The 19,387-nt window shown below is 36.1% G+C and overlaps 1 protein-coding gene across 1 annotated transcript in view; it reads left to right on the top strand.

Annotated features, from left to right (window-relative positions):
- LOC129220203 (uncharacterized) overlaps window positions 1-19,387 on the top strand; it is a 57,613-nt gene that overhangs the window by 7,511 nt on the left and 30,715 nt on the right. Inside the window, exons 5-6 of the mRNA XM_054854571.1 lie at window positions 10,414-10,638; window positions 16,858-17,046. Coding sequence (XP_054710546.1) covers window positions 10,414-10,638; window positions 16,858-17,046 — 414 coding nt within the window. The remainder of the gene's footprint in view (window positions 1-10,413; window positions 10,639-16,857; window positions 17,047-19,387) is intronic.

The following is a 19,387-nucleotide window of genomic DNA, read 5'->3' as shown; positions in this document are numbered from 1 at the left end:
GTGAGAAATTGAGACAGTTTAAAATTTGTAGAAAAATAGCTGCACTGCTGACGATGAAAAACAGTAGGGAAGAACCTCCTTGTCCACCGTGCATTTGAGGAGGCAATATACTACGTGTTCCAGTCTGCGATAGTTTTCTCCCTTGCCAAAAACTTCCAGTGAGACCCAGGAATATCCATGATTAAATCAATATCGAGCCTTGTCGCTTGCTTAGCAAGTTGGTCTGCCCTTTCGTTGCCGAAATTTCCAGAGGCATGTCTGCACCTACCTCTCTAGAATATCCTCCAAATCGGAGATGATTGGATTGGGACCACCAGGTCTCGTGACATGGAATGTATCTATGATGTTTAGTTTTTGCAGCAATTTTACGCACCTTTGCTACCTGTTTCCTTCCAAAGCCAGCGCTACTCAGCTTAAATAATAGCGAACTGTGATGTCCTAACGCAAAAAATTTTGGGCCCTTATACTATGACGTAGAGCTGGCACTCATGGTCTCTTCCTTAAAAGAGAAAATTTTGATATCTGAGATATTCTTGGTAAATTTGTCATCTGCTGCCAAATATTCTGACTTCCAAAACAAAAATAATACGCTTTTGCAACATTTCCTGAAAATATAACTGAAAATCAGGGGCGGACTGGCCATGTGGGAGATGTGGAAAATTCCACATGGGCCGCACCTAACTTGGGCCGTTTTCTTTTTTTCAACGTGTACGTATCGTTTTCCTCAATTTTTCTTTGAAAAAAAAAAAAAAAAATTAGCTGGGCAGGCCGTTCTCGTGTTTCTAGAGTAAGTCATAACTGTAATTGGGGGAAGAGGATGTTGATAGATGGTTTTCCTCATCCAGTGGTCACTCTTTTCTTGCCGAATTATTGCCGTATCTTGTTACGAGTGCCAAGGCAGGCTCCTTGTCAGACTGGTCACCGGGCCCACTCTCACAGAAAACTTATCAAACTTATGCTACTCCAATTCCGATCCAGGCCCTTTCAAGTGCCGGGTGCCTAGTTTAAAACTACATGTAGGTTGGCTGACATGGCCTCTTGTCGGTCCAAGCAGTATACATTTTACGAATTCCGCATCGACTCTCAGCGGCCGTGGCCCCCTTATAAAACATCTTCATATTTATATGTGCGTGTGTCTGTGTTTGTATGACGTATAGTACTTTTATGACTTTTTTTAATGAGTGTTTTGACCCCCTCTCATTCTTTTCGCTGCGCTGCGAGTAAAGGTTGTGTATGAGGGGGGTTGTATGTCATTTCCTCTGGGGCCTAGTTCAGGTATTTTTATTATTAAAGGCTATTTTTCATTTTACTTTCTTCGTCATAAACCCGGCGTTTTACTTCCAGTTTTTAATTGTTGTTAAAAACATTTATCATACTTCTGCTTTTTAATTTTTGCCAAAAAATAATGAATGAATGAAATATTAATAAATTTATCAAATTAATTTCAAAGCTGAACTTAATAAACAATATATTTGTGGATGTTTTTAAAAGCGCTTTTTTTCACTACTTGTTCAAAATGCTTCTAAATTCGAGCATACAAATGAACAATATTGAAAATATAGATGAATAGTAAATATTAGCTATTCTTACTTTATGAGCAATTCATTCATACTCAAACGAAAGTCAATACCGTTATTTTCTTTCTTTTTTTTTCCAAAGAAGGATAGGTAACTAGTAAATAATTTTTTAATTTCAAAAAGGCACACCTCAAATAAATTTCAAAACGCAAAAATGAAATAGATAAAATGTTTTTTTTTTCTTTAAACTATTTCTATAAGCTTGATTCGCACTAAAAAGTATGAAACAAAATAAGTATGATTTCTTGATTAAAACACTAAAAAATTACAGTTGATCATAATATTTTTTTGTTTAGAGAAATTCTGAAGCGGTCAATAAAGTTCCAATTGAAAATTTAAGAGAAATAGAAGTAGGCGGTACGCAGCTTTTTATGAATAACTTTTATATAATACCGCCTCTATTTCTTCTTCTCTGAATTTTTAATTTAAATTTTATTGGATGTGTTAGAATAACCCTAAACTAAAGATAATAAGAACTCCAGTTTTTTAGTGTTGCAATTAAGAAACCATATACTTTTAGTGCGAACCAAGCTTTTAGATATAGTCTTTACAATTGAAAACGTATTTTACATTTTATCACAGGTCTCAAACTTGAACATTGTTTCGGTACTTTTGATGCATATTTATAATTAAATGCAAATATAAACTTGGAAAAAAGTGCTGCTTTTTTTTTCAATTATTCATTTTTTTTTTAAATTTAACAACGAGTTTGGATATCAAGCACATCATTGCGTGTTTTCCATATGCATACAAAAGTAAAATAATGCAAAAAAGAATGCTATTTAACCAGAGGCGCCCGATGAGAGGTCACGGGAGGTTGCTGTGACCGCCCAAAAAATTAATTGTTCAGCAAATTTTGTCTGAAAATTCACGAAAATTTCGAGACGTAATTGCAGTTTGTAGTCTCGAAACAAGCTTTTTTTCCCCTGCAAATGCTGTGGTATACTGAATACAAAAACCTTTTTTCTCATTATTATAAAAAGCAGGAATTAATATGTATAGAACTAAGAGCTTACAAGTGCAGTCAATCCATTTAAGTTTCTAATTAAAATTTTAAATTCATTTTATATTCGAGCCAACAAAATATAATTCTCTTACTGACCAGCAGAAATTATTGAGAGGCATTTTTACTATTTAAATATACCATTTGCTTCATTACTAAAATTTGAGGGTGTTGTAGCGTAAATTTAAAAAAAAAAAACAAGTTTAATTTTCTGTTTGTTATATTTTATTTTCCATTGAAAAATTAAAATATTTATTTTGGAAAAATATGTGATGTAAAAATTCGAATTGAAAGGGTTAGAGTTGTTGAATCTTAATGGTTTATGTTGAAATTATCATTTTTGAGACCGAAAACAAAAATGATTAGACTTTTAAACAAAATGATTAGATCTCGTGGTTTTCTGACCGGAGTCTAAAACTACATCACATAGAGTCTAGAGTCCTTGAAAACAACTAGATAAGTCTTTGAAGCTCCTAAGCAAAGTGTGCTTCGTTTTATTTCTCATCAAGTGTTTGAATTATGAATAGTAAAAATGGGTAATATGTAACTCTCTCGTTCCCCGTTTTTTAAATCTGTACAGTACACCACTTCTTTTAAAGCATTTTTCACTATTGATCGGTTCGTATTTAATTCATTGTTGTATTTGTTGGTGGATTTGAGGGGTGACCAAGCACTTATTGTACCGCAACCCGTTGGGGCAAGTAACAGTGCATTATCTTTTCTCCTCCCTTACTCTTTCTGACTGTCGACTGCTGTTATTGATTTGTCGAACAAAAAGCAAGTTTCATTATCTTAATTAGTGAAATAATCATAAAAAAAAGTTTTGCTCTCCTCTTTTTTCCTGATCTTTTTTCGTTCCAATTACCCCTTATAAGGCTTCAAAATGCAAAATTTTACACCTTTTTTTAAAATTTAATCCGGGGAAGAAACCCCCGGACCCCCGAAAATTGAGGATATTCTATACCCAGGGGCAACACACATTGAAAACGAACAAAGAAGTAAAGCATGACTTTAAACAAACTAATAAATGGCCTCTTTTACCAGCCAGAGAAAAGTTGTCCATACTACAAGACGGGGGGGGGGGGGGGGGGGGGGAGGGGGGGGGGAGGTGCGGGGGTTTAAAAGACATTTTGTCTTCGAAAACACTTGTTCTTAATGAAAAACCCAACCAGAAACTTTTTGGGTTTGGAAAAATACAACCAAGATTTTTTGGGTAGGGCCGGCAAAAATATTTTTTCCACATAAAAATTTTAGGGCCAGTCCGCCCCTGCTGAAAATGATTCATTTAATGTGCTCAAAGAATACACAAAGACAGAAGTTGACAAAGATGGTTTTGTCGATGGTAGTAGCTGGGCACTAGCGATTCATGTGACGATCCAACGTCACATGAATATAAAATGTAATTGCCAGAAAATTTGCTGTATATTTTTATACTAAGAGAGCTAATTAGAGCACTTCCATAACTGAAGTCGGAAAATTTTTCAAACAGTGAAATTAATCGATTTGGCTTTGAAAATGCTGAAATAGTTATCTTCCGCCTTACCATTCAAAGTACATGTTAAAAGATCTGAAAACTGAATCTTGCTACACATTTTCACCCATTCCAATAGCATCCATGGCTGGGAATCCTACAAGAAAACTTCTACTATAGGAATAGTATTAAACCCTATTTCTAATAATAAATTGTTCAATCTATCATTATGTGATATTTATTATTATGATTGTTTCATTTATGTTATGATTGTCTATCATTATGATTGTTTTTGTTATCAAATTGAAAAAATAAAATAAAAATCAAGTTTTTAAAAATCCAGATTATACATTTACCAAGTTGAATAAATTTCTTCGTGCTTGAAAATTATGAGATAAAAACAAAGTTTAATTGCACGAAAATTGCAGATTACTGCTTACACGTATTTCGGGGTTTACAAGGAATTAGAGGTGGGCAATGTCGTTCTTTTTAAGGATCCGTTCATCAGAAGATCGTTCATTCTTTTGATCCGTTCGTTTTAATTCGTTCATTTGAACGACTTCGTTCATTTAAAAATGTTGCAGGTGATCTCTCTGCACGACATGATCATCAAGGCCGTAGCCAGAGGGGGGAGTCAGGGGTCACCCCCCCCCGAAACTTTTTAAAGTCTTGCGTGCTATAAAAAAGCTGTCAAAAATTTCGTTTTTCGCACTTTATCTCGGAAAAGTTGAAGTTGTCCCAGCCCCCCCCCCCCCCCACAATAAACTCTCGTTTTTATTGCTTCAATTTCAAAAAAAATTCCATGGAAGCGCCCCCGAAAATTACCGAAGAAAGACCACTAAACTTCTCTCTCTAACATTACCGAAGATGTTCTAAAACCTGTGTTTTAAAGCTAACTTCAAAAAATTTCCGAGGAATGTTTCTCTGCTCCCCCCCCCCTCTGTCTCGCCGAAATAATTAAAGATTGTCTTTAAATTTGTTTTCGTGGCTTAAATTTCGGAAATTTTCCGGAGGAGAGCTTCCGAAAACTCCTCCTCCTAACATCAACCAAGCAGTCAACCAAAATTACGTTTTTGGAGCTTCAATTGGGAAAGATTGCCGGTCCCCTTAACGTTACCAAAGATGGTCTTACAATCGTATTCTGAAGATTTCACTTTCAAAAAAAAAAAAAAAAAATCCCGCGGATTGACATCGTATCTCTCTTCCTCCTAACATTACCAAAGATCGTTTAAAACTGCGGTTTTTGCTACTATAATTTCGAGGGAGAGCCCCCGAACCCCCCTTCCCATAGCATAATAGATCGTAATCAGCAATTGCATTTTAAAAGATACAATTTCAAAAAAGGACCGGGGGAGCGCCCCTGAACCTCTCTTTACATTACCAAACGTTGTCTAAAATGCATTTTTAAAACTAGAAATTAAGAAAATTTGCTGGGTCGGACCTTAGAATCTCTCCTTCCCCCAACACCATCAAAAATCTTTTAAAACTGCGTTTTTTAGAGCTACAATTCAAAAAAAAAATCGTTGGCGAGCTCCCGAACGGTCTTTTTACTAACATAATTAGAAATATAACAATAGCGGTTTTACAATGACCCTCATACCTCTTCTCCCTCTAACATTACCAAAGTTCCTCAAAAGGGTCATTCCATAGAACTGTCAACCACATCCTCAGAATTTTTTTTTCCCACAAAGCCTTAATTATGACCTATCATTTCATTCAGCATACTTTCTAGTACATAAATCCAGTAGCAGTTTGCAAACATTTCATTCGGTGTATTTCTTCTGGCTCTAAACGTGCGAGGTTGTAGAAAAGGCTTAGTATGTGCAAAAAACATGCGTCTACGTTTTCTTGTCTAATGTAAAAAATTTTGCAAATTTTTAAAAGAACTATGTTTATTCTAAATAATTAGATGTGATCCCAATAAAATTGACTGTTCTTTTTGCATACATTATAAGATATGTATTTTAATTAATTTGGTTATTTCACTGAAAATATTTACGTTACGTTAGTCACGAAAATGTACTATTTTCTGCTTAAAAACTAAACCAGATGATTGAACCAAACAGCACTTTTTATTTTCTTACATCTGTGTCATATTTACTTAAAAAGTGCAAAATATTTATTTTAGTATCAGTAGATATAAAATAATTAGTGTGACTAACGTAACATTTGAGCTGTGACTAACGTAACAGTTTGCATGAGACTAACGTAACATTTTAAAAATGACTACTAATATTTAAAACTTATTTAATTTAATGTACATTTTCAGGAATAATTTTGAATATGTAGGCATTCTGTATTGATTAAAAATATAAAGGGTGAAAAATACCAGTAATATTACATTGTAGACTTTCTGTTTACTTAAAAGAATCCTTTTCTAATGGTCTTTATAAATATACTTCCAATTTAAAGAATTATTAAAAAAGAAAAAAAGGTGAGTAAAGCAAAATGAGTACTCTGCTGAATGTGCATTCAACACAAGAATCCAAGCTTAAGAATTAAGATAATAGAAATATAATGTTAACAAAGGATAACGTCTCTATTTTTTAGAAAATACAGCTCCACCAATTATTAAAATGAAGTAATGGCTGCTCGTTGGAAAACATTTGAAGATGTTACATCATGATACAGTGACAAAAAGCGCTGCGGCCATATACTTCAGAAAATGCAAGAACGATCATTTAGAAATTCAAACATTTGCGTGATATCTGGAACTAAAATGCATTCTCCAAAAACGTTCGAATATTTTTTTTTTTTCAATATTACATTTTAATTCAAAAGCATGCGCAACACTATTCGTTCGATGAATCAGTAAACCTTAAAAAATAATATGCCATTGAAAAGTACCACGGAGTTTCTTATAACGATAACTAGTATATCGGCAGAATACTAGAATTCGGTGAAACTGTCAACTTGCATAAATTTTTTAAAAGAGAGATATTTAGGATTTAATAACCCACAAGAATGATGTCATTCAGTTTGTAAAAGCAGTTTTTTTTATTTATTTATTTTTTTTTTCGTACATTCAAATTGAGTTTATTAAACTGAATCCTTCCATTCAATTTCTTACACTAACATACAAAAAAAAGTAAAGAAAGAACCATAGTGCAAAACAAAGAAGGTTCCTAAAAAGTGTAAAAGTAATATCAGAGCAAAATATTAATTATAAAAAGTGTTTTTATATGCATTAATTGCTTGTTATTCGATGGTTATGTTAGTCACGTTACGTTAGTCACACAGTTTTTCGTAAAAGTACCATTAAGGGCCAAAAAAGATTCATCTGTAACAAATCTATAGTACATTTCAAAAAATAGATTGTTTACCTCTTACAAATATATCGGCCAATTTTAAATGCCTGCGTAAGTTTCAGAAAAATTTGCCTCGTAACATAAGCATTGTTTCTCAGGGTTGCAAAAATGTTACGTTAGTCACGATGCCTTTTTTTGGTGAAAAAACACCTGTCAGCGCTTATTTTGCTTCAAATTCTTGGTAGAAATGAAAGATAGTGACCTTGTACATTTTAAATCTGCATATTAAACCAAAACACATTTATTTTTACTCCCGGTGTAAGTAAAAAGAGTTTGAAAATCAGCTGCGAATGTTACGTTAGTCACTATGGAATGACCCAAAAAGGCATTTTCAAGATTACAAATCCTTAAACTTTCTGGGACAGAAGCCCCTGTATTTAAGACACATTTGATATAAGGAAGAGGCCTTCAATTTCATGCATCTCCCATTTATTTTTCGACTGCGGAATGACCCTGATAGTCGGATCATGCCGCGGCAGCAACTTTTGACAATTGCCACTGATCCGAAAGATGGTTTTAATCCTTTTTTCAAGACAAAAGATAGGCCAAAATTAGGTTTTTAGGCTCTTTAATTTTGGAAAATTTTCGGATCAGAGTCCCCAATCCCGGCTATCCTCCCTGATATCACTTAAAATTGCATTTTCATAATTTTGATTTCGAAAATTTACGGGAGGACAGCAGCTGCTTACCAGCCCCTAATGCCGTCGTACCAAACGTAATCGAAAATCATATTTCTTGGGCTTCGATTGCAAACAATTTTCCCTGGGGATCCCCTTTCTCATGTCTAATGTTACCAAAGAGAACTTTAGAATGTGTTTTTTTTTTCTTTGAAAAATGTCCGAGTTAAAGCAACCACCTCCTCCCCTAACATGTCAACATGTATCTCAAATTTGCGTTTTTGAAACTTCAGTAACAAAATCTTCCGGGGTCAACCCCAAATGTGTTTTTAAGGCTTCAAAAAATATTCAGGGGAGCGCCCACAAATTAAACCCTTTTTCTTCTGTTACTACCAAATGTAGCCAAAAATTGCGTTTTTAAGAACATGTCTTATGAAAATGCGTCTAAAATGAGATACCGGATCCAGTGTCAGTTAGGCATGTATTTCAAAATATTAAAAATACTCCTGGGTCTACTCCTCCCTTACAAATAATAATTTGGGCTCTCCTGACCATCAACGCTCATGAAAAGGGATTGGTAGTACATATTACTATTTCATGTTCCAACTTGAGGGCCAATTAAAGATCCTAATGTCAATGGTATCTTTCGCAATTGCGACATTTACGACACCGCACACCTGAACCAACAAAACTTGTACATTATTGAATTTTGATTGAATAATATAAAATAATATAATAATAAATTTTAATTTCTGGGGAAACATTTGCTCACGGTTAAACATTTTGATAAAGTAACTTTAACTGTTGCTAATTCAGTAAAGTTACTGTTCAAAAGAAAAAATTAAAACAACCAATAATTCCACCTGCCCCCCCCCTCCCCCGCCTTCCAAAATAAAGTTTTTAAATTTTTCCAGCTACAGCACTGTACATGTTACATATAGTATTACCAATAGATCATGTATAACGAAAAATGTTACAACATCTGTAGCTCAGCCGGAGCACTAGATAACTTAATTTAAAAAAAAAACTCATCTAAACATTAGGGAGGTTAAAATTTCTCTACAGTATCAATGAGAACAGAAAAAAAAGCTCAGCACTTTTTTAAATGGGATAAAATAGACAGTAATAATCGTTGTTAAAAATCTCTGGATATTGAAAGTAAAATAAGCGACTTGGATATTGCCAAGCATGTTAAAAACAAAGCTAAATCAGTATAGATAGTAGTTGATAACGGATGTACATAGAAGACAAAAGGATCTCCAGAAAAGTGATAAAAGTTATTTTTAGAAATAATTTTGGCGACAGAAAGCGTGAAAAGGATTGTAGCAGGTGCGTGCGACAGGAAGTAGAATGTCCTAACATTTTGTTAGTAGCCCAAACAAGCAGTGATGTTCCCATCAATTTTTCTGAGGGTATACTACCGGTAATCCACTATGCACAATATGTGTTTGAGATCATATACATAATATGGCTGAAAAATGTTTGAGAGTATACGGCGTATATAGAACACCCCTGCAAACAAGTAACACGAAACATTACTAATGGATATATTGGGAAATTGTAACTGAACTGCAAAGAAAAATGATGAATAAAGCAAAATGTAAAAAGGTTCAAAATGCATGGATTGTACTGCCTGAGAAAAAGGAAATTTAAGATTGATTGAGAATTAAAAATTTGAAGATAAATGTAATTAAAAGAATGTGATTTTATCACAAGTGCATCAATACCACGTTCCAAACTACTCACCGTTCAAAAGAACGGTCGTTCATTTTTTAAGTGAACGAACGGATCCGTTCACTTTAAAGATTCGTTCTTTTTGACCCGTTCGTTCATGAACGACACATCTCTACAAGGAACACCTTTTTCAATGCAATGTTAAGTGAGCTTATGGATAAAAAGACAACTTTCATCCATAAGCTCACTTATTTTGCATTGAAAAAGAGGTTCCTTGCAACCCTGAAAGTCTTGTATGCAGTAATTTAGAATTGTTGTGCAATTAAACGTTGTTTTATCTGTTTTACATAATACTTTTATCAGTCAACTAGCTGAAGTTTTTTGTTCCTCTATGCAAGAAATTTCCACCAAATATTCAATATATAAGAAATTTTCTTTTCACAAAACGGGTTATGAATTGGACTACCTTAAATATAAATCAAACTAATCGTATTCTCAAAGATAGCAAGTCAATGGATCCACAAAGAAGGAAAACGTACATTAAAAAATTTGGGACCAAAAAGTGTGCTGCACCTAAATTTGCAAATGTTTTTTAAACTCCATTTTAATGAAGTATATAATGAATATAATGTATTTAAAAATTCGCCGAAAAAGTTTAAATACTTCAAGCAAACAGGAAAATCTCAAAATCTGGCGAAATGCTTGGCGTACTTTGCGATTTGTTTCCAACCTCTATAAACGACTCGGTCCTTTTCTTTCTTAGATACTGATTACGAATTGATATTCCTTGAAGAGGATCGAGGGTACAACTGCCCAGCTTTAAATGGCCGATTTCGACACGAAGATTGCAGAAAATTTTACCGATGTGTCGATGGGCATCCATACCTTTATCTTTGCCCTTACGAGCAGCGCTTCGATCCTCAACAATTGCGTTGCAGATTTCAAGAATCAGGCGAAGATATATGCAGCAAAGAGACTATTGAGGAAGGTAAATTTATTATTATAATTGTTGGAAGTTTTATCTTTCTTTTAGTTGCATATTTTATATGAATATTGAGAAAAGAAATAGTTTTTTTATACTAAAAATTGTTCTATGCAAGAAACTGAACAGCTTCACTTACGTCAGTGGACTGCGAACAAAGTGCCTTGCCTCCGAACAAATTCAAAAAAAAAAAAATAATAATAATAATAATAATAATAATAATAATTAGTTTGAATTCTGACATCTTGAATTCAAATTATGTTTTTCGCAATCACGAGTGTGTGTGTGTGTGTGTGTATGTAGGCGTGTGTGTTTGTGCGTGTGGGTATATGTATGTATGCGTGTGTAGGCGTCAGTGTTTGTGTATGTAGGCGAGTGTGTTTGTGTATGTGGGCGTGTGTGTTTGTGCATGTGGGCGTGTGTGTTTGTGTATGTGGGCGTGTGTGCTTGTGTATGTGGGCGTGTGTGTTTGTGTATGTGGGCGTGTGTGCTTGTGTATGTGGGCGTGTGTTTGTGTCTGTGTGCAGGCATGAATGTGGGTGTGCGTGTGTAGGATATAGATGCAACCTGGAGACGGTTTTCGCTAGAGGAGCAGCACAAAGGAGGGACCGGTCGGCGGTGGTGCTGCAGAGGAAGGCGGGGGGGGGGGAAATAAAATCATAGGAACATCAAAACCGTCAAGTGAGAACAATAAGCAATGTGATTGCTCAAAAAAAAAGAGTAAATAAATAAATAAGATTAACATCACAAATTGAAGGAAATGACACCCAGGGCACCGGTGGAAATCGGTGGAATTCTGGAAAAGATCACCGAACCCTTCACTCTTTTCCTAACATTACTATAAAACATACACTGTTAAAAATTTTCCGGAAAATTTACGGTAATTGTTACTGGCATCCATGTTGCCAGTAACTATTACCGTAAAAATCAAATGTTACTGTAAAATTTTACGGTTTCCTCGGTAGGCCGCAGCAACCAATTGGAGCTGGGATCGCTTATTTCTCCGGTATAAATTACCGTAAAAATGAGCGATGCGTTAAGTCCGCTATTTTACAGTAACAATTACCAGAAAATCTTCCTGAATTTTTAACAGTTAGCCGAAGAAGATGCCTAAATTCTTCTTTGCACGCTTAACGTCTTTAAACGCAGCCGATATAGCTATTTTTTCTTTCAACCAGGTATGAAAGATAAGCATGGCATCGAAATTATGAAGGGATAAATAATTTCAAAGTTTTTAAATGTTCAATTAACCATTTAACTCAGGAGTTCTCAAACTGGGTGCCGCAAGAATGGGGTGGTTTCATTCAGTCAAAAGTACTGCTTTTAGTCATTGAAATGGATAGAATGAGCAAAAAAAAAAACAAACATGGACCCAGAAAATACTTTCACTTTCCCCAACAGTTTTTTTTTTTTAATTAATTTTTTAAAATGTCCGATTTTTCAAACAAGGCGTGGTCTTGATGACGTCAAAAATGATGCACTTTTCTACTACGTTTCCACGTTATGATAATCAAGCAGCGAATTAAATCTTGCGCTCTACGCTTGCCATCAACCATATCAGTGCCAATACACGTGAGTAAAGATGCGAATTAAATATTCTGCACTGTGAATGGCAGCACTGAATGGCATTTCATCATTTGTGATGTCATCAGCAGAAGCCGTAAACAATGAAAGCGCTCCGATTTAAGTATTTTTTTAAAAATATTAAACGTAAACAAATTTATCAAAAAATGGTCAGATCCTATGTTTTTAAGCATGCTCTTTCAGAAAAAATACTTTTAAAATTTTGGAAACAACCCCATTGGCGGGGGTTGCCGCAAAGCTCTTCCAGGTTTTGGGGCAATTCCCTCCAGGCATGGAATGCTTATTAAGGAAACATATCTGTACCTACGCGAGCCAGACAAACGTAACTCCAAATATAGCAATTTTCACTCATGTAAGCAGCATATAACAGAATATAATTCTGTTAGTGGATCAAATAGTGAACCTAAATTATCTATTCATGAATCAGGTACTCTTTATCTCCATGTTTTGAAGTGAACGATTCTGAATCGAGTCTATCTTCTATTGACCACTTGTAGAATGCTCTTTATGGTTCTATACCTCTTTCTGAAAGAAAGCCAACTTTAAGGAAGAATGCCTTCTTTTCGTTAGTATAAAAATTATTAGAAATTAATAAATACACTTCTTTTATCAGTTTAGATTGTTGATTTAAATTCATATGCTTGATTAAAATGCATATTTGTTCAAAAAAATCCTTTTTTGGTCACAATACACTGGTGTGCAAAAATTAAGGACGAAGTCGAAAAATTTGCATATTAGCTGAACGAAGAGGCAGAGCGGACAGAAAGACCAATCAGGAGATTAAGTAAGGTGATGTACGGTAGCACATGCGCAGATATGCAGGCAGACGTAATGGGGGAGTGTCTGGGTAGTATAAAGCATGTTGTCGGTGTAAGATCAGTATTTCTGGCAAAGAGATTGCACGCCGTATAGCAGTTAAAATCACGCCGAGTTGCTGCCTCAGCGAGAAATGGCGAATAATCAATCTGTTAGACGACATCTGGATGCTTTTACCCGAGGTCGAATCATTGGGAAGTTGGAGGAAGGCCGCAGTGTGACAAGTGTGGCTGCAGAGTTCGGAATTGCTCACAGCACCGTTTCACGACTTTGGAGACAATTTCAAACTACAGGAACAGCTATCCGGGGATTCAGTAGTGGTCGTCCACGAGGAACCACACCCACAGATGACCGGTATATTGTCTTACAGGCCAGAAGAAACAGGCGGCAGACAGCGGGAGAAATCGCTAGACACACGACACAGGCGACTGGACGACCGATATCGCGTTTTACCGTGGCCAGAAGACTGCACGGTGGTGGTCTGTTTGCATGATGCCCTAAACGGTGTGTACCTCTAACGCCTGCCAATCGGAGAAGGCGTTCTCTGTGGTGCCGGGAACACCGGAATTGGAGAGACAATGAATGGGGACGAGTACTCTTTACAGATAAGAGCAGATTCAGTCTGAGTAGCGATTCTCATCGCATACTCATCTGGAGAGAGCGGGGAAGACGCAATCATCCCTCGAACATCATTGAAAGGGACAGGTATGGAGGTCGCAGTGTTCTCGTTTGAGGAGGCATCATGCTTGGTAGTCGTACAGACCTTCACATCTTCGACGCAGGTTCAGTCAACGGGACCCGTTATTGTAACGAGATTCTTCTTCCATATGTGCGTCTTTTTAGAGGCGCTATGTGTCCGCAGTTCCTTTTCATGGACGACAATGCACCATGTCTTCGCACAGTAGCTGCCGAACAGCTCTTAGAGAGTGAGGATATTGAACGTATGAATTGGCCGGCACGATCTCCGGATCTCAATCCCATCGAGCATGTATGGGATTTTCTAGGCAGACGCTTGGCAGCTCGTACCTTACCACCAGTAACGATTCGGGAGCTTCGATTGGCGCTGCAAAACGAATGGGCAGCAATGCCTCAGCAACTCATTGACACCCTCATTCTCAGCATGGGCAGACGCTGTGAAACTTGCCTAGCAGTCGGGGGAGATCATATCCCTTACTAAAGACCGGATGATTCTTGCTGGACACCCATCACAGGGATGTTTCGGCCTTCAGTCGCATTGCGCTCCATGCTACTTTTTCAATAAAGCTTCTTTTTATCCCCTGATTTCTCTTTTAGTAAGTGTTGCTTACATTACACATGTCCTTACGTATTGGGGATCTTACGGTATTAAATGTGTTGATTTGGAAAGCTTTCGTACAAAGTTATATTGAAAAAACCGTCTCGTCCTTAATTTTTGCACACCAGTGTATAGCAGTAAAACGAAAGAGTTAAATGGTTAAATAATTTCAACTATATAGAATAAATCAATGGTATGAAAAAAAAAATTGTATCGTAAGTATGAAGAAGAAAATAATTTCATTATTTTAATGTGTAATAAAATAACTTTAATTAAAAAAAATAAATAAATGGTATGAAAAACATAATAATTATATCATAAGTATGGAAGGAAAAATAATTGGGGAGTATTTTACCATTCAAATAAATAATTTCAGCAAAAAAGAATAATTCCCGGAAACTGCACATCAGCAGTATTTATTTTAAAACTAGCTGCGTCGCCCGGATTTGCACGGTCTACCTCGAAAATAAATGTTATGTCAAGTGATGAGTGCTCAACAATCAAGCTTGAACAAAAAAAAAATCTGTAAAATTCCCCGACAGATTGCAGGAAAATAACCAAAAAAGAAAATTTTTAAATCCCCCGATTACAGGAAAAGCCTCAAAACGAGAGACAGAATTTTATTTGTTAATATTCGAGAAAAAAAAATAGCAACACGCACAGATCTTTCTTCTCAATTATTTTCTTCACGCTACAAATCCCCATTTGAGACAGTGAGAAGCAAAGGGATGTAAGTGGACATTTTTAAGTTTTGAGTAAAACGCATTTAAAGATAGCGTCCTTCGGTAGACTTTCATTGAACTTTTTACTTCCTTTTACAAAAAAGGAAGTATTGTATTCGCGAAAAAATTTTCACTCAAAAATCGCCCTTAATTTCCATTTTGCTCACCCCCAAATGAATGTTGAGTTTTTTTTTCGATTCGACCACATGCGGAAAAGTGCCTAAGAATGTATAGACACGCGAAATATCCATTTTGACCATCACCGAGGTAATTACAACGACTTTTCTCGTGACGTCTGTATGTATGTGCGTATGTGTGTATGTGCGTATGTGCGTATGTATCTCGCATAACTCAAAAATGGTATGTCCTAGAAAGTTGAAATTTGGTACATAGACTCGTAGTGGGGTCTAGTTGTGCACCTCCTATTTTGGTTGCATTCGGGTGTTTCTAAAGGGGTCTTTTGCACCTTTTTGGGGGGAAATCATTGTTAATTTCGATGCAAACTCAAGTGGTGTTATAATTTGGCGGTCACTTGGCGATATATCGCCAGTCTTTTGGTTGCCAAGTTTTGTCGCCAACTTGGCGAAAAATTTGGCGATTTTTTTTTTTTTTTTTAAATCTGCTTTCAATGTGGCCATTGCTAGTGATATTTAAAGAGTTAGAGAGAGAATCCCATTAAAATTGCAATAATAGGGAAATAGCATTAAATTGGTGTAAAAGGAAGTCATGTGATGCACACATCAGCTCGTTTTTATAAACCATACTTTACAGCAGCACCTACTAGGGCTACAAGTACTATCTCTTGCCACAAGGCAGAGGAAAGGTTCCCCTATTTATTTGTACTGGTTATCTCCAAATTTTTAATTTTGCCACTTACATCCCTTTGCTTCTCACTGCCTCATACATATATAACAGCCGATGATCGAGTAACGCGTGTGTTTCAACAATAAACTCGCGCCACGGCATGATCATTTGATAATGTTTTGGTAATGTTTAACATGCCAGGGAAAGGCTTGATTGTGACAAGGCTGAACTCGATCCGGTCACTTAACTGTTTTACTGGCAAGACTGTGTCATTTCAGGGGAATGAAGAAACGAAAAAGTGGTCAACAATGAACGCTACCTACCTGAGTTTAGGGTTAATCCGCTGGAGTTAAAGTTACAACTTCAAGTATCAAAATATCACCAAACAGGCAATGGCTTCGTTCAAATGTAGAAGCAATTTTCCCCCGTCATACCTTGACGGGTTACTTTCTAGTTTTAATAATATTGCTACACGCTACAATATAAAAGTATTGTTCAACAACGACCGTGATCAACAATGAATTCCTAGTTGAAGGCTTACCAATATTTTGGCATGAAGTTAGTTAAAAAGAGTTATAATTCACGTTCTAATTACCTTGCCACATTGAAAAAAATTTTATCTGATGCAGAAAAATCAGGGGTTGCTATGAATTTTTTATTCTAATTTTTGCAAGCATTTTTTCGCTCTCATTTTTTGAAAAACACTATTTTCGGGTCCTAAAATTAAAATCAGAACGGTTGAATACTTTTCTGGAGTTCGACCCCCCCTCCCCCTTACGTTCTGTTTAGGATGCCCAAGTACCTCCGTGCTAAATTTGGTCGAGATCTGACGTAAACTGTGGATTTGTATATGGAACCTACACACATATATATTCTCTGTTTTATATATATATATTTTTTTTATTAATCCTTTGATTTTTTTAAACTATGATTTTGCGTTGTTGTTTGAAAAAACATTTATGATTAACTATTGTAAATTCAATCTATCAATGCTTTTGTTTTAAGAGGAAGAATTTGTCTGCCCCGCCAGAGAAGGTACCTTTATTGATGAACACAACTGCGGATCTTACTACAAATGTTCGAAAGGCAAAGCCCGCCATATTAACTGCACCGAAACTGAGCTCTATGACCCGGATTGGAGATCGTGTGCCGACGAGAAAGAAGTCACGTGTGGAGACAGAACACTTCCCGGTGGTAATGTACCGAATTATTTGTTTCTGGTTTTATTTTTAACTTCATTCCCGACAGTATTCATTATTAACTCCTAACGTGTAACGTTTGGATCTTTACGTTGTTAATAGGGAAGTTTTCGATTTTTCAATTTTATTTTTATATGATAGAGTAATATGTATGAACATCATAGGTGAAAACATTTTTGCGATACGATAAGTAGTTTTTTTTAAATTAATTTTTAAAGTTCAAGCGATTGTGACGTCAAATGGCACAGGAAGTGACGTCATGCGCTCTTCGCCTCGCTTAGCTGACAAAGAGAAGCCGAAGGAAGAGCAGTTGGCTTCGTTTAAGACGGACTTTCTAGAACATTAAACCTCTCATCCTCTCGAAAATATTCGAATACCATCATTGATGTTACTTGAGGAAGATTATTAGATTGTGCTTTAACGAATCCGGCCTCCATAGTGTGTTCAAAAGGATTATTAAATTTCTAAAAAATAAAAATACCAGCGCGCTCAAAATGTCCGTAGCGGAAACAAGGGATCTTCGGCGGAAGGCTGCCCATTAGTGCCCTATGACGTAAGCTCGTGACGTTTCAGAAGAGCGCACTTTTTCGCGTAGATTTTTAAAAATTCATTAAAAATCTATCATGGTGTTTTAAAATTCGGCGATGGTGAATTTTTTAGTTTTGAGGGTCAATTAACAATATCCAATAGTCAAAATAGGAACATTTAATAGGTTGCAACTTTCCTATTTCACAAGGTAACAATAAGAAATTAAATGAAATCAAGCATTCAACAGAATGCTTGGGTTTATCAATAGATCTATTTCAAACAAATCTAAGAAGGTTCTTCTGCCTTTATTTAGGAGTTTAGTAAGACCCCATTTGGAGTATGCTGCGCAGTTTTGGTTGCCTCATCTGAGGAAAGATATTTCTGTATTGGAAGGGTTCAAAGAAGGGGACCTAGACTAGTAAGGGAACTTTTAGATTTAGATTATGATACCAGACTTAATAGGCTTAATATGTATAGCCTGGAGCAAAGGAGGATCAGAGGGGACATGATTCAGTTGTTTAAATTTATCAAAATGAATGATGTTAATGGATTAAATTTTTGCACCGAAAGCAGGACGAGGGGTCGTTGTTTCAAGTTATTCCAATCTCAGGCTAACCTGGAAAAAAGGAAAAACTACTACTTTAGTAGGATTGTGGGCACTTGGAACAGCTTACCGGAAGAAGTGGTAATGAGCAAGGGGGTGAATAGATTTAAGAGGGCCATTGATTTTCATTGGGGACTAATAAATTGACTAGGACCAGCCTAACTGGGCCAAGAGCCTGTTGCTGGTCGTCACATTTGTATTTGTATATACATGAAAAAAAGTTTTTAAAAGACTTAGTCATTGATGGGAAATGGGAATCGAAGAAAGCTTCAAAAACCTGAATTATTTAATTTTTTCTACTGGTGCTCATATCGGCTCATAACGAATGAGAGAAGAAAACATGATAAAAGAACTAACTCTCACCAATACAACCATTGGATACTCGTCTCCAATATAATCCTACCTTTTAGTGGGAAGATTTATCAAGTTTACCATTTAGGGTACGATGTAAAAGACTAGGTTATTCTTATGAATCACGTTGGGGGTCAAGATCTGGTGGTTTGGGCGAAAGACAGCAGCCCTAAGTACTAGACCACACAAAACATTATAGCTCATATCTTGGAATTACCCATATAGCGCGGGAGAGCAGTAGGTCCTTTTCATGTCGTAGGGCGAACCCTGGTCATCTCGTCTGAATGAAAGATTGATACATTTATCAACTACGCATATAACCGCTTTATGTGATCAAGTTTGATGACTCGGATCTGTTAATAGGCATTAAGCACTTTGCTCATTAAAATAAAATAACAAAGAAAAGTAATTAATAATTATAACCTTCTTCATGGATTAGGCTTTCAGCCTGTTCCGGCTTCCTAGTCTGTACACCGCTGTATAGGTCGACCGCGGTCTCGTTTGCCTTTGGGTTGATAGTAGTAGACGGCCCTTGGTAATCTTCCACGCGGCATTCTTCGTAGGTGGACTCTCCATTTGATACGATAATCAGATACTTCTACACATTCTAAAAAATATATTTATTAGCATTCAAAACAACGTTTTCAAATTTTTGTTCAATATGCTTTGTTGCTTGACAATGTTGCTTTTGTGAAAGAGTAGTAAAAGTGCAATGTAGCAGGTCTCCTCGTGGTGCATCCGGGGTTACGCAAAATCTGTTACCGCTCTGCTGTGCTCTCCTGACTTCATTGTTTGAAGATGGTCTCAAACAGTATAACAAACTACTCTTTCAAGGGTATCCAACGATTGAGAA

This window comes from Uloborus diversus, chromosome 1 (genome assembly GCF_026930045.1).
Source record: "Uloborus diversus isolate 005 chromosome 1, Udiv.v.3.1, whole genome shotgun sequence".
In the NCBI taxonomy this organism is placed as follows: domain Eukaryota; kingdom Metazoa; phylum Arthropoda; class Arachnida; order Araneae; family Uloboridae; genus Uloborus; species Uloborus diversus.
This window is presented reverse-complemented; position numbering and strand designations above follow the sequence as displayed.